Source organism: Emys orbicularis, chromosome 14 (assembly GCF_028017835.1).
Source record: "Emys orbicularis isolate rEmyOrb1 chromosome 14, rEmyOrb1.hap1, whole genome shotgun sequence".
NCBI lineage: Eukaryota > Metazoa > Chordata > Testudines > Emydidae > Emys > Emys orbicularis.
This window is the reverse complement of record NC_088696.1, coordinates 20,693,112-20,708,653: the sequence shown is the minus strand read 5'-3', so window position 1 is coordinate 20,708,653 and position 15,542 is coordinate 20,693,112. Positions and strand designations below refer to the sequence as shown.

Sequence of the window (15,542 nt, the reverse complement as noted above, 5' to 3'; positions counted from 1 at the left end):
TCTGGTAAATATCATGCTTTATACCTTTCAGAGTAGGAAGATTTGTTAGTCTCTAAGGTGCCACAAGTACTCCTGTTCTTTATGCTTTATACCTGACACCTACGATGACTCTTTAATTTATTAGAGTGACAAGGGGGGTGAGGTAACATCTTTTATTGGACCAACTTCTGCTGGTGAGAAAGCCGAGCTTTTGAGCTACACAGAGCTCTTCTTTAGGTTTGAGAAAGGTATTAAGAGTGTCACACCTACATACAAGATCAAATAGATAGTTTAGCATAAGTAGTTAACACATAATCTAAGACACCATTCAAGGTGAAGTGGCCTGTTAATACCTTTGGAGTCATAGGCCAAAAAGAGGGGTTAGTGGGTTACAGATTATTGTAATAAACCATAAATCCAGTGTCTTTATTAATACCATGATTTTTAGTGTCTAGCAAAGCTTTGAATTCAAGCTCCAAATCTCATCTTTTGAAAGTGTTGTGCAGGTTTCCTTTGGGGATGAGGACTGATAGGTCAGATATAGAGTGATCACTTTGTGAAAAGCTCTGTGTAGCTCGAAAATTTGTCTCTCTCACCAACAGAAGTTTGTCCAAAAAGAGGTATTACGTCACCCACCTTGTCTTTCTCCTACCTGGGACCAACATGGCTACAACAATAATCTTTAATTTATTAGCAGACATGCTATGAAAATAAATCCTCTTCAGTGCCTATGACTGTTACCTAAATTAATCATATTCAGCCAAAATTCATTCACGTTATTCACATTTGGAAAATAAAAACAAATATAAATAATTCATGTGATGAAAAGCCTGGAGTTACTGCTTTTGTACATATCACTGAGTATTCAACATTTTTTATCTCTTGTACCTCAAATATATAACTTTTGCTTTTTGTGTAAAAGCAGAAAAAATGTCTTAATGTACTTTATTCTAAACCTTTCACTTTAGGGATTATGTCAAAAACAAGAGTCGTACCTGGGGATGGTGGAGGCTTTTCGCTTAGTGGATTTTCAACTGCCAGTTTTTGCTCCTAGCAAATAAACAAAATAATGTGAGATAATTTGCTGTAACAGTTATCCTTTTCTATTTTAACAACCTCACCATCAACACAGAAATTACACTATTTATGAAACATTTAAGATCCAAGTTTTATCATTACAATTTTGTAGCCCTTAGTCTCTTTTTATGTAATGAATATTTTGTCTCATTAAACGGATGACAAAAGAAACCATAAGTATAAGGGAGGAGTGTGGTCTTTTAGATAGAGACAGACTCTGTCACTGCCTCCATTACCCCTGCTGCAAGTCAGTTTAATATCTCTGTGCATCAGTTTACCTATTTGTAAAACGAAGTATTAGCAGTGCTTGGCTAGTTAGGCTGAGGTATAGCCACTTACACATTTCTCCTCACTACTTGATTGATAAAAGAAAGGGTGTGTGTGGTTTTTTTTTGTTTGTTTTTTTAAGAAAAGGAGGAGAGAAACAATGGTTACTTACAATAGTGGCTACAGTCCTTTGAGATTACTGCCTACATGAATACACTCTGTGCATGATGCACATGCCTTGGACTCAAAACTTAGAATTTTCTAGACAACAGTGTCTGTTGGCCCACTGACTTCAAAGGAGTTGAGAGCACTCAGCATCTATGAGGATTAGGACCTAAATTACTTTGATCTGTGGTAGTGTAAGTAATTTGTATCTAGTTATAAACAAACATTTCATTATATACAACCTGTCCACCTAGATAATTATATAGCGACCACACTGTAGTATCTGAGCACTTAAATTACAAAGAAAGCAATGCTAAAGGCCAGTTTCTATCCACAGTCACTTGGTAAAATACTATTTACTGGCAAAATCTGTGAGAGTTCCCACCTCCTTCATACCTCACAAAGTAGTAAGTAGCCAGCTGTTTCACTCATTTCTGGCCACCCACAGATCTTTCCAACTGTGTAAATTGCATTATAGTCAATTTGCTAAGGCAATCAGAAATGGAAACTGCTTTCAAACTAGGGATATTTTTCAGATGAGAAGGAAGATTAAATATGTTAAGCTTTTTAATTGTTGACAGAGAATAATGGTTTATTTGCTCATTTAAATATCAGTATAATACTTAAAAATGTATAAATGAAAGTGTAGTGTCAAGGCATACAGTTGGGTTTTTTGTCATATGGCAGACATCTAGAGTCCTCTGGTGGCTATTATAAATTGGTTTCACTGTACTCTGAGTGGAGAACTCCTATACAGGGAAGAGAAGGAAGCTAAAAACTCTGAATTTGTTTCCCTTACTCAACAAAGTGCTGGTGAAGGTACAAGAGCCTCACTAAGTCGTGCTGTGATCCTGTCAAGCAAAGCAGAATAGGGCTGGATCAAGAGACTGCCTGTAGATTCTGCAGGAATAACAGTTACTTACCTTACAGTAGCTATGTTCCTTCTGGATTTGTTGTCCATATATATTTCACTGGTGGGTGCGCATGCACCCAATGCACTCGAGTTTGGATTCTTTTGGCCAGCAGTCTTTTGGGGGCTGACCTGAGAGTCCTCATGCCTCCTACCAAGGACATAAAGGGAGGGGCAATCCCAACAGCCCCTCAGTTCCTTCGACAATACAGAATCAAGGTGTTATCAGGCTTCATACCAGTGGGGAAGAGAGATGGGTCGTGGAATGTACATGGACAATACATGTTAAAGAACTACAGCTGCTACAAGTAGGTAAACATTTCCTTTTCTTTCAATGCTTGTCCATATATATTCCACAGTTGGTAACTCAGAAGCAGTGACCTAGATCACTGGAGGTGAGTGCTAGGAGTCTACCTAAATAGCAGTTGTAGGACAGCTCCACTAAAATTAGCATCGGATCTTGACACCTCCACTACAGGATAATGCTGGGTGAATACATGTACTGCACCGCAAATAGCTGCCCTACCTATCTCCAATATGGGAACTTTTCTTACAGGAACAACACAGTGCTCCAGTAGTAGTGCTCACTCTATTGTGCCCCAGTAGGGTGAGCTGTCAGTCTCCTAGATGGGTCTATCTTGCTAATACATAATACAGCTAGATACAAGCAGAAAACCAGTCAGAAACTGTGTTGAAATGACCTGTCTTTTAGCCCTGTATCCATAAACTATGAATAATCTGGGGGATATTCTCAGTGACTTAGTTCTATCTATATAGAAAGCAAGGGCTCTAAGACCATCTAGGGTGAAAAGCTACACCTTGCCTTTTATCTGAATGTAGTTTTAGGGGAAGAATAGGTAGATGGATGACTAGATTTAAGTTACGATCAGGGATCACTGCAATTGGTGTTTCAATGATACCCTCTCTTTATGAAAAATTGTATATGGGGTGTGACCCTACACCCCATATTATTCACAGAGATGATATAATATATGGCATAACTAAGATGTGTTCTATGCAAGATTGGTCATGTGAAAAATCACTGGAAAGGTTACGATTTACTGAATATGATTATCCTATTTTATACATGTATAATTTCTGTATCTGAAGTTAGGAATATGGACTACATATCAATTACAAAAATATTTGCACCTGGGGAATGTCCACCAGACAAAATGCAATCAGTCTGGCTGGTTAGTCAAAGGCCCATTAGGGAGAACAATAGGACTTTGAAGATGCTAATCTCCCACCTTCCTGAGAAGCTTCCTGGGATGCTGCTTTGACACTGCAGGGTCATGTGATCATGTCACCTGGTACTGGACCCCATCTTGGCCTACTAGTATTTTTCCACTAATAGAGGGTGGGGACCAAACTGGGAAACAAAGGATTCCCACCATATGTAAATACTATTTAAGGCAGGGAAGTGAGTTAATCAGAACTCATTCTTCACTGAATCCCTGCCCAGGATGACTGCTGAGAACATCTAAAAAAACAAGGAGGGGCAAGGGGGCCGAGAGAGAGAAGAGTTGAGCCCGGGCTGGAAAAGGTGTCTGGCCTGTGAAAGAAATACCTAAAACAACACTTAGGGTGAGAAATTACTACTTGTAACCAGTTTATTTAGTGTATTGAGCTTAGTTTTCACATTTATTTTATTTGCTCAGTAATCTGCTTTGATCTGTTTGCTAATCCTTATAATCACTTAAAATCTACCTTTGTAGTTAATAAACTTGTTTTGTTTATGCTAAAACCCAGTTTGTGGGATTCATAGCGAGGGGGTGGGGGGGTAAAAAGCTGTGCATATCTTCTTCCACATTGAGGGAGAGAGCGAATTTCATGAGCTTATGCTGTACAGCTTTCTGTGCAGCGCAAGACAATACAATTTTGGGTTTGAAGGGTGTGTCCCTACCTGTGTGTGTGCTAGAGGAGGCTTGAGGGCCTGGCACAGCAGGAGAGGGTGAGGGAGCCCCGGCTGGTGGAATGGGTGGGCTCACTCGGACTCCAGTACATCACGTGGCACCCCAGAGTGGGGGGTAACCAATCACACGGGGGTCCTGCCATGACTGCCTGTATCTCCTCTACCCTTCTGGTCAATGTTACTGCTACTAGAAAGCTGTTTTAATGGAAAGATAAAACAGGGAACATGTTGCCAATGGCTCTACAGGTGAGCCTATTAACCCCATTAGTACAATATTTAGATCCCAAGGAGGGTGAGCCTCAATGACTAGGGGACATACCCACATAAAGCCTTTCAAAAATCTAGATAGCGTAGGGTGTGAAAATATGAAATACCCCTGAATTGGAGAGTGGAAAACTGCTGCTAGTGAGATGGCTGCTAGGTGATCTTCAGGGAATTCACTGACAGTCCAGAGCTCTTTAAAGAGAGAAGGTAGTCCAGTATGTTTGGTATCTGTGACGGGTATAGGGATACTGCCGTTATTGCACCTGGGCAGTGAATTTCTTCCATTTAGCTGCATAAGCACACCTCGTTGAGTCTTCTGTTATGGATTAGGATGCTTTGTACTTCAGATGAACAGTATCTTTCCACGGAGGTCAGCCAAACAGCATCCATACTGTGGGGTTCAGAGTGCGTAGAATGGGATGGAAGATTTGACTGTATCTCTGCAATATTATGTCTGCCTGGAGAGGCAACTGTATCAGAATTTGGATGGAGAGATTGTTTAGGTCCCAGTACCAGAACTGTCTCAGCCATGCTGGAGCTACCATGATCATTTTGGCTGAGTCCTGCCTAGGCTTTCTGAGAACATTCAGGATTAATGGAACAGGAGGATAAGTGTACATAAGACCTGTGACAAATATGGCAATTTCTTGAAAGACCTTATTGTATTAAGTTTATGTATTATTGTGGGACAGGATTGTACGTAACCTCTTGAAGGGGGAGATGTGAACAGATGTAGAACCTGAGAGTTCAAAAGAATATACTGAAAATGTGCCACACAGGTATGAACTTTTTGGACAATTATGTGGATTTCCTGAGGAATCCCTAGGGAACAGTTAAAGCAAATTCCCCAACTACGGTTATGCAAAAACCCAGCCTTCTGTAACTATGCCCTGAATAGAGCGCCATTTTCTGGTGATTACCTAATATAAAAGGCCAAGGTCAAAGACCTGAGCTATATAAAGAAACGGCTGATCAGCCCAGTTGTTCTGATTCTAAGAATAGATGAACCTGTAACCATGGGAAAACCCAGCTGTAGGTTTTGAAGGACTGGCACCTACCAGAGCTTGAGGTAGGGATGATCAGGTAAGCTTTTTAGCATGCTTGTAGGTTGTTTTACTGTTTTCAACATATTTTCTCTGTAATGCATTTACCTTAAGAATAAATGTGCTTGCTTAGAAGGAGCTGTATGGTAACTTACTACTGCAGGCAATACACTGGTCAGAGCTACCTCAGAGAGAAAGCAAAGCACAGGTGCTGGCTTTTTAGGCAGTCTGCTTGCTTGGGCTATCAGAGTGTAAGGCATGGATCTGTGCAGCCTTAAAACTCCTGGTCAGGAAGGAGTGAGACACAAGTCTCTGCCCATGAGAGACAATGTCTGAGAGCCAAAAGCCTAAAATGTGTGCCCTTGGTGGATCAAAAGGGGGATTACAGGTACAGTTGCCCTGAAACTGTGACAAAGCCCAGGGACCATGTTATCATGAATGCATCAGATAGGAATCCCTAATTATGTCCTCTCTGGAGCAGAGCTTTTGATATTTCTCATTTTCTTTGGTGGCAAAGAGGTATATGGTGTAATAACCCCAATTTAGAAATAGGTCTTGGATTATGCTGTTACTGACCACTTGTGGTCACTTGAAAATTGTATTCTGAGGTGATCTGTCATAATGTTCTGTAATCCTGACAAATGTACTGCTATCAGAGTAATTTCATGGTGGATACAAAAGTTCTATATATATATATACAGCCTCCTGACATAGAGGAGTGGATCTTGCTCCCCTTTGCTTGTTATATAAAACATGGCTTTAATAGTGTCCATCATGATTTGAATTATCAGTCCTTTCAGAAGCAGGAAGAAAGCTGTGCATGCCCGATAAATGGCTTTTAGCTCAAAGACATTTATGTGGAGTTATGTTTCCCAGAAGTCCAAGTATACTGTGTTTGAAGATTGTCCAAATGGGTTCCTCATCCTAGTGTGGAGACATCTATCACTAACATCTTTGAACTCACAGACTTTCAGAGGATCCTTCCACCAATTTAATGATTATGGGCCTTCTGATGGAACACATACTAACATATCCAAGTGTGCTTGGCCAATACACAGACTTTAACTACCCTTGCATGCAATGAGATTGAAGTCTGGAATGCTGAGTTACATAGGTACAAGAGGCCATGTAAGCTCTCAGACTGAGACAATTTCTTGACAATATCCTAGAGTGAGTGTGTAGGTGGGCAGATAGGTGTAGTAGGACTTCAAATCTTTCTTGTGGCAACATGGAGTCTCCTTGCTCTTATAGAGTCTATCCTTTTGAGTTGGAGTCTGTATTGACTTTTCTCTGTTTAATTTTAGGCCTAAAGAGGCAAAAAGATGCAGAGTACACTGAATGGAGTCTGTTACTTTCTATGCAATCTTCCAAAAATGAGACAGTCATGCATACATGAAAATACCTGTACTCCTTGTCTCCTGGACTAAGCATTTCATGACTACCATGGGTGCTGTTGCTAGGCTGAATGATAGCATCCTGATAGTAGGCACTGCCCACCTGAGATGTCATATCTTCTGTGGCCAGAATTAAGAACATAAGAACGGCCATACTGGGTCAGACCAAAGGTCCAGCCAGCCCAGTATCATGTCTGCCGACAGTGGCCAATGCCAGGTGCCCCAGAGGGAGTGAACCTAACAGGCAATGATCAAGTGATCTCTCTCCTGTCATCCATCTCCACCCTCAGACAAACAGAGGCTAGGGACACCATTCCTTACCCATCCTGGCTAATAGCCATTAATGGACGTAACCTCCAGGAATTTATCTAGTTCTCTTTTAAACCCTGTTATAGTCCTAGCCTTCACAACCTCCTCAGGCAAGGAGTTCCACAGGTTGACTGTGCGCTGTGTGAAGAACAACTTCCTTTTATTTGTTTTAAACCTGTTGCCCATTCATTTCATTTGGTGGCCTCTAGTTCTTATATTATGGGAACAAGTAAATAACTTTTCCTTATTCACTTTCTCCACACCACTCATGATTTTATATACCTCTATCATATCCCCCCTTAGTCTCCTCTTTTCCAAGCTGAAAAGTCTAAACCTCTTTAATCTCTCCTCATATGGGACCCGTTCCAAACCTCTAATCATTTTAGTTGCTCTTCTCTGAACCTTTCCTAATGCCAGTATATCTTTTTTGAGATGAGGAGACCATATCTGTACGCAATATTCAAAATGTGGGCGTACCATGGATTTATATAAGGGCAATAAGATATTCTCCGTCTTATTCTCTATCCCTTTTTGAATGATTCCTAACATCCTGTTTGCTTTTTTGACTGCCACTGCATGGACGTCTTCAGAGAACTATCCACAATGACTCCAAGATCTCGTTCCTGATTAGTTGTAGCTACATTAGCCCCCATCATATTGTATGTATAGTTGGGGTTATTTTTCCCAATGTGCATTACTTTACATTTATCCACATTAAATTTCATTTGCCATTTTGTTGCCCAGTCACTTCGTTTTTGTGAGATCTTTTTGAATTTCTTCACACTCTGCTTTGGTCTTAACTATCTTGAGCAGTTTAGTATCATCTGCAAACTTTGCCACCTCACTGTTTACCCCTTTCTCCATATCATTTATGAATAAGTTGAATAGGATTGGTCCTAGGATTGGGGAACACCACTAGTTACCCCTCTCCATTCTGAAAATTTACCATTCATTCCTACCCTTTGTTCCCTGTCTTTTAACCAGTTCTCAATCCATGAAAGGATCTTCCCTCTTATCCCATGACAACTTAATTTAGGTAAGAACCTTTGGTGAGGGACCTTGTCAAAGACTTTCTGGAAATCTAAGTACACTATGTCCACTTGTTTGTTGACCCCTTCAAAGAACTCTAATAGATTAGTAAGACATGATTTCCCTTTACAGAAACCATGTTGACTTTTGCCCAACAATTTATGTTCTTCTATGTGTCTGACAATTTTATTCTTTACTATTGTTTCAACTAATTTGCCCGGTACTGGTAGTTTGCTATATATATGAATATAAGAATCCTAGAGATCAAGATTTGCATACCAGTCATTTGGAACTAGAGTTATAATTACTGAGGCCAGAGTTACCATCCTTAACTTGAAATTATGGGTGCAAGTGTTCAGTTGTCTCAGAACCAGAATAGGGTGCTGGACACCTTTTTTGGGGGGAATCAGAAGGAAATGAGAATAACGTCCCTTCCTATTGAGTTCCTGAGGTACTTCTTCCACAGCTCCGACATTTAGAAATGACTGCACCTCTTGATGCAGCAATCTCCTGTGAGAGGAGTCCCTGAAATGTGAAAGGGAAGGTGTATGTAGGAAGGTCTGGAACAGTGGTGCCGGAACCGGGGGGAGGGGGGCAGGGAGGCAGGGCCCTCCCACTTTTCACTGGGACGGACCCCACCCCCTTCTCCTCTTCCCCCGGAGGCTCCGCTCCCTGACCAGGCCAGCATGGAGCCCGGCCGGGCAGCCCGAGCAGTTGTGGGAGCCGTGGCAGACCCTCCACCTGCCCAGGTTGCAGGGGGGATGAGAGCCCGTGTCCCTGACCCCCAAGCTCCCTGCCTGGTCCAGGGCAGGTGGACAGTCCGTGACTCCATGCTGGCTCCCCACAGCTGCCGGCGCGGCTCTCCCTGACCTGGCTCCAGCTTGGTGGGAGGCCTTGGAGGCGCAGCCTGGCCATGGTAAGAGCCGTGTGGGCAGTTGTGGGGAGCCACGGCATGGACCCACAATCTGCCCTGAGCGGTGGACTCGGGGGGAAGGGACACGGGCTGGGGGCTGCTCAGTCCCCCACACGCTGGGCAGGTGGAGGGTCCGCCGCAGCTCCCCACAGCTGCCCATGTGGCTCTTACCATGACTGGGTTGCGGCTCTGAGGCCCCCCCCTCTGGCCAGAGCCGGGTTGGGGAGAGCCGTGTGGGCAGCTGTGGGGAGCCTCGATCCCTCCACCTGCCCTGCTTTCAGCCCCACCACACCCTGGGCGGGCTCCCTGGCCCGGCTCCAGCTTCCAGCTTGGCTGGGGTGGGGCCTCAGGGTGGTGGGCAGGCCCTGGCCCCCCCACTTCTGGGAGGGCTCCAGCACCCTTGGTCTGGAACTGAATGGAACAGCCTTCCTCTAATATTTCCAGAACTCAGCAGGCTTTAATGACAGTGTTCCACACCCTACAGAAATGAAACAACTCCCATATGGAGGGGATATAATTGGAAGATCAAAAAGAATTTGTATACCACTCCCAAACAAAAAGTCAAATCTGTTGCTTGGATCATGAGAAAGACTAATAAGCAGATATTGTGGTGGATCCAGATTACTTCCTTCTCAGAATTTTTTGACACTTTCTAGGTGGTTCAGGCTGCCTATATCGGGAGTAACTAATTGGTTGAGGATTAATGTACTTTGCAAGTCCTTCAGTGTAAGGCCTCAACTGTTTTAGCACTGAAGAGTTCACATCCCTCAAATGTGAGCGCCTCAATTGCTACTTGAAATTCTTTAAGGATCCCTGAAAAGTGGAGCCATAAGGATCTCCTCATAGCACTTGAGATCGCTATCTGCAGCACGAAGCCCTGCTTGGAGGCATGTGCATGTCACAAGCTGACCTTCAGTGATGAGCAACGTAAAATCTTCCCTACTGTCTCGAGAAAGGCTTTTGGCAAATTTAGCCATGGAATCCCACTTCATTTAATCATATTTAACCAAAAGATCTTGGTAGTTGGTGATTCTCATTTGGAGGCATGATGTGAAGTAATTTTTCCATCAAAAAAAATTGTTTTGGGGGGCTTTCCTTGTCTTTTGGTGTTGTTTTAATGTGATCTCTCATTTGATGCCATAACCACCACTGAACCTGGTGTGGGATATGCCCAAAGCCCTAGGAAGAAACCTGGTAGTGATGGTCTGCTCTCATCAATATTGGTACCAGAGGGGCAGGTGTCTGCTAGAGCAATTTAGCTGGCTCTGAAAATCCCTAACTGATGGGTATTGCAAGATGTCCAGGTACCGAGGTGTGCAAGATGAGCAGGAGCTTGTGTGATTTATTTTTTCCTGAACTACCTCAACTGGAAGCTCCAGCATGTTAGCCATTCTGAGTAACAAGTCTTGTAACATCTTGTCATAATCTGTTGAGGCTATACTCATTGACACAGATAACTCAACAAGTACAGCCTCATCCAGAAATGATGGGGACATATGGGCTGGTGAAAGATGGCCCTCTGACTGAGACTCTCTTCATCTGAGCCATCAGCCTGTTCAGTTGACGGAGGAGCAGACTGAGCTGGTTGTAAAGCCGCCTTGTGCAGTGGAGAAAGGGAACTAGTCCTGATTTGAGAAGCAGACACTGGTCTTCTAGATTAGTGAATCCTCCACAGAGCCCAATAAGTCCAAGGCTGCTGATAGGCATAAAGGGTAGATGGCCAAGAGCAATGATACCAGGGACTACTTTGAGCCTCTTTGAGCTTCAATGCCTAGAGTAATAAAACTCATCCCTTCATTCCCTCTCAGGTGTAAATTGGCCTGAATATCTGGATTTCAGGGAACAAACCAGTGAAGAGACTCTAATGCCCTCAGTACCTGAGGAGAATGAATAGTCCTCCCTACGAGGAGAGGCTGTATCAGCTAGTGTGCTGAAAGCACTTTCAGATGGTGCTCTGGTCAGAACCATTGATGTCCTCATTTCCCATACTGGAGCAACAGTCGATGCCAAAGGAGGAAGCTTCAGCACTGCAACAGTGGGGATCCCAGTACCAAAAAGACCAGTAAGTCTTTTGAGGCTATATACAATTTTGGTACCAAATATGTTGTACCAAACATGAAGACAGGTGAGTAGATGGCGTCAGTATGAGACACATGGTACCAGGGGCCTCAGGACTTGGAGGATGATATGGGGCATGTAAGTGGTATCAAGGGAGCTGGTCTTGAGGCACGGTGACTCGTGCCTTATCAGGGGTCAAAGGGACCCTTCTGGGGCCTTGTGCTACCCTTTTCCCCTGAGGTTCAAGAGGATTTATGGCTCCCTGAGGAAGGACCTGGTGAAGGAGAGTGAGATCTAATTTTTGTGAGGACTTGGTACTCCTTTCTCCTCTAAACCCTTGTGATTTTACCAGACAAGGGGGATGGCTTTTTAGAAGCATTTACTTTGACTTCACAAGTTGAACACACAACGGGAGTACTTTTATATGATGACTGCTCAGAAGCTGTTGCCTATCGGGAAGAGGTCGCAGGCGGCCAGGCCTAGTGATTGGAGTCCAAATGCCACAACCCAAGGTCAAAGTAGAGTCAGAGCCGGGAATCGGAGCTGGAGGTCAGAACCAAAGTCAGAGTCCAAATGCCAGAGCCAAGAGTTGAGACAGAACTACGGCTGAGGGTCAGAACCAGATTAGCTGGAGTCAGGGAAGGCAGGAGCAGGATGGGTTCCCAGGCAGCAGCAACACTGGGACAAGGCTGGGTGCTGGGCAAGTGTGGCAGTCTACACCATTAAGTTCACCCCTTTTATAAGACTATGATAAATGTTGTACAAAGTATGCCTTGTGAGATATCATTTAAAAACTCAATCTGCTGCATATTATTGTCCTGGTTAAACATGTGTATCGATATTGTATGTAAAGTTATAAGTTTCTACTGTATAACATTGCTGTAACACATTCCAGATTTAGAAAGGCAGGCCCAAACCAATTCTTTAGAGACAAAGACACACTGGCACCCCCAGACAGGTATTAACAAAGTCAAGTGAGCTATCACTTAGTTATGCGACCATTCTCTGGCACGGGAATAACGGTTCAAACCTCACATCTAAAAGGCACTGTTTGTCACCAGGACTCAGCCAGGATGTTTCTAGCACAACAAATTGAATTATAAAGAGGGGAGAAAAATGCTTGACCTCACTCTCCTCCATCTCTGCTCGTGACATCAACAACTCTTAAAGAACTGAACTTGGGGGAGGGGAAGTCCTGTCTAAAAGGCTTTTCAGCCAATAAAGACTGCTGTAAGCTTACTTTTTGCTTTTAAATGTACTTAGCTTGTTAAAATGTGAGCTAAATGCCTAATTTATCTTTTATTTCTGTTGTAACCAATCCTGACCAATCATTACTTGTAGTCCTTAAAATCTTTCTTTTCTTTCTGTATTTAATAAACGTTTTTCACTGTTTTATCAAACCAGTGTGTTCGGATTGGGAAACTCAATTTGTTATAACAGCTGGTGCATATCATTTTCCATTGATGAAATGACGGACTTTATATGAGCTTGCATTGTTCAGTAGGGTGCTGGACAATACAAGATGCACATTTCTGGAGGAAAGTCTGGGGACTAGAAAATCTGCTGCTGTTCTTCTGCAGTGTAATTCATGAGTGGCTAGCTAATAACACTCAATACTGGGCAGCTGGGAGCAAGTTACATGCTGGAGGCTGTGTGTTAACTGGCCAGGGGTGGCTGTTCACCAATAAAGCAGTGTAAAAGGTATCCCAGGTTGGAAAACTCAGGAGATGCAGCTATTCAGCAGTCCAGATTGTACCCTGGGGAATGTCACTGCAGGTCTAGGCTGAAGTGAGGTTGGGGGCAGGGCAAGGTCTAGGCTCAAGCAGTGAAGGAGCAGAGCAGGAGCAGGTCTTGGAATGAGGCAAGCAGAGAGAGGCAGAGAATCCACAGACGTGTGTTGAACAGCCAGCGAACTGCTGCTGGCTTAAGAACCAGCTTGCTAGGTTCCTCAGTCAGTCAAGCAGGGCTGTCCATCAGGCAGCCTGGCTGACTCGGTAGGCTGACGGAAGATTGAGCAGGCATAGCTGCAGGGCCTTACTCCTGACACTGCCCCAGGATGCACTGACCTTTTCAGCAGGAGCATTTTCAGATAAGACTTCCTAGCTCTTTGGGTTCTTTTAGAAAATAATTTACAGAGAGCACATCTTTTTGTAATGTGCCTCTCACCCAGACCCAATCAACAAATGGTGTGCTCATCATTGAGAGGCATTACAGCCTAATATGAAGGACAATTTTTAAAACCTGGAGATTTGTGTTCAGTCATAATGATGTACCCCACAACAGGGCCTAACTCCCAGGTAAACAAAGGAGTGAATTTCCTTCTAAAAGGAAGAAAGGAAACACTATCAAAACTCTGTAGCACTAATGACTGGTTAACTGCTAAGCACCTATATTTATATTTACATAGCAAAGAATAGTCAGCACAGTGAATGAAGAAACTTGGACACTGCCAGTTCTGACTTGTAGCCAGTGGTAGTGAGAAGGGAATGAAAGGTGGCTGGGGTTGCCCCATCTTTTGTGCACTCAATTGGAGACATGCGGACATTCAAAGCACAATCGTAACCGCCAATGACACTGCTGACCAAAAGAATCCATCTCAAGTGCACTGGGTGTATGTGCACCCAACAGTGGAATATATATGGACAAGCACCCAAAGAAGAAATGATTAAATTGGAGGCTTGATGGGGCAGTCTTTTCCTCCACTGGTACTAAACCAATGTCCCAGCAAGGTAATTATGGGACACTGAGCCTACATTACTTTTAACAAGAGTAGGAAGTGTTAAATCCAGTGTCCTGGCCAAATTCTAGCTCAGGAACACCAAATCCCCTTAACTTTGGTGAAGCTTGGAACAGATTCTGAACTTTACCACTTACATATGTCTCTTGTTTTTATATGCTACCTCCCTAAATTCCCCTTGCATTTTCACTTATTTCTTCCTCAGTGCTTGTGTGAATCTGTTATGCAGTGTTTCTGCATCCTGCGTTGCTGCTATGCTTCACCTCAACAGTGGTTGCATTTCACTAAAGGGTGAAGTGGTCCCTTTATAGAGACCATCCATATAATGTGCTTTGGGATCTTTTAAAATAAATGATTATCTTCATTAACCTGTAGGTCAGTTGTAAAAGGCTCCCTGGTGACAACAAAGTAACTTTCATCAGATCAATTCTTAGTCATCAACCCCTGAAGACACTTTTTTTCAAAATGCATTGTAATCATTACCTTCACCATACTCTTACCTTTAAATTCAAAACAGGCGGTTCATCTTCTGTTAAGGAAAAAAAATAGATGGTCTTTGAATCAATTCAAAACAAAAATCTTTACAAGTCCATAAATATTCCCAAATGAGTGCACAGATTAGATAAATTAACTCCTCTTCCATTATAATCCAGACATTTTATTATAATATTGATATGATGTGTTTATTTTAGCTAATACTGCAGAGAGAGAAATGTGGGAGAAATCAAGTTTTATTGCTGTCTTCCTCTAGCTTATCTTTCTATTCTTTTAGGATCTCATCCAAAGCACAAATGAAATACTCTGTAGTGAGGCGGAGTGGCCTCCGACTGAGCCAGAGGGGGAGGGACCACTCTCTGAGCTTGGGTGGGTGGAGCCAGGCTGTGCCCGCCCCTCCCACCGGAAGTCAAAAGGCAGGACAGGAAGTATAAAGGGCGGGTCCTGGAGCTTAGTTGAGCTGTAGACTCTGGAGGAGACAGATGCATTCTGCCCCCTTCCAAGCCTGGAGATCAAAGGGGAGCCCCGCCACGCTGAGGACTGGCAGAGCTGCTGGAGAAGCCAGCTGACTGAGACATCAAGGAATTGCTGGGACTGCTGCTGACTACCTGCCCTGAGGAGATGGAGAACACCCACAGATCCAGGTACACCCCGAGGGGAGGGGAGGAAGTGGCCCAGGGACAGCCAATTCCAGTCTGGCCGTATTGCTGCCTGAAATGCGGTCAGTGTGTTGCTGCTGGATTCCCCGCTGACCCAGTGGTGGAACACTCTGCCACTGTTAAGGCCCTGGTCTAGGACCCAGTGGAGTTGGGTGGCAGTCTCCCCACCATAGGCCAAGATGCCTCCAATTGTCTGCAGTCTACCAGAGCCAAGACATCAGGCAATAGACTGCCCAATGCTCTGCTCCACCTCAGGGGTCAGAGAAACCCTCTTCTGAGCTCCCTAATTGTTTGGTGCCCCACCTTGCCTGAAAGCCAGGTCCCCTAG

The 15,542-nt window shown here is 43.7% G+C and overlaps 1 protein-coding gene across 1 annotated transcript in view; it reads right to left on the bottom strand.

The window, feature by feature from the left end:
• The window catches only part of CEP89 (centrosomal protein 89), a 119,631-nt gene that overhangs the window by 83,338 nt on the left and 20,751 nt on the right, over window positions 1–15,542 (bottom strand). The window contains exons 6-7 of the mRNA XM_065416474.1: window positions 14,561–14,589; window positions 975–1,029 (exon numbers count right to left, since the gene is read on the bottom strand). Coding sequence (XP_065272546.1) covers window positions 975–1,029; window positions 14,561–14,589 — 84 coding nt within the window. The remainder of the gene's footprint in view (window positions 1–974; window positions 1,030–14,560; window positions 14,590–15,542) is intronic.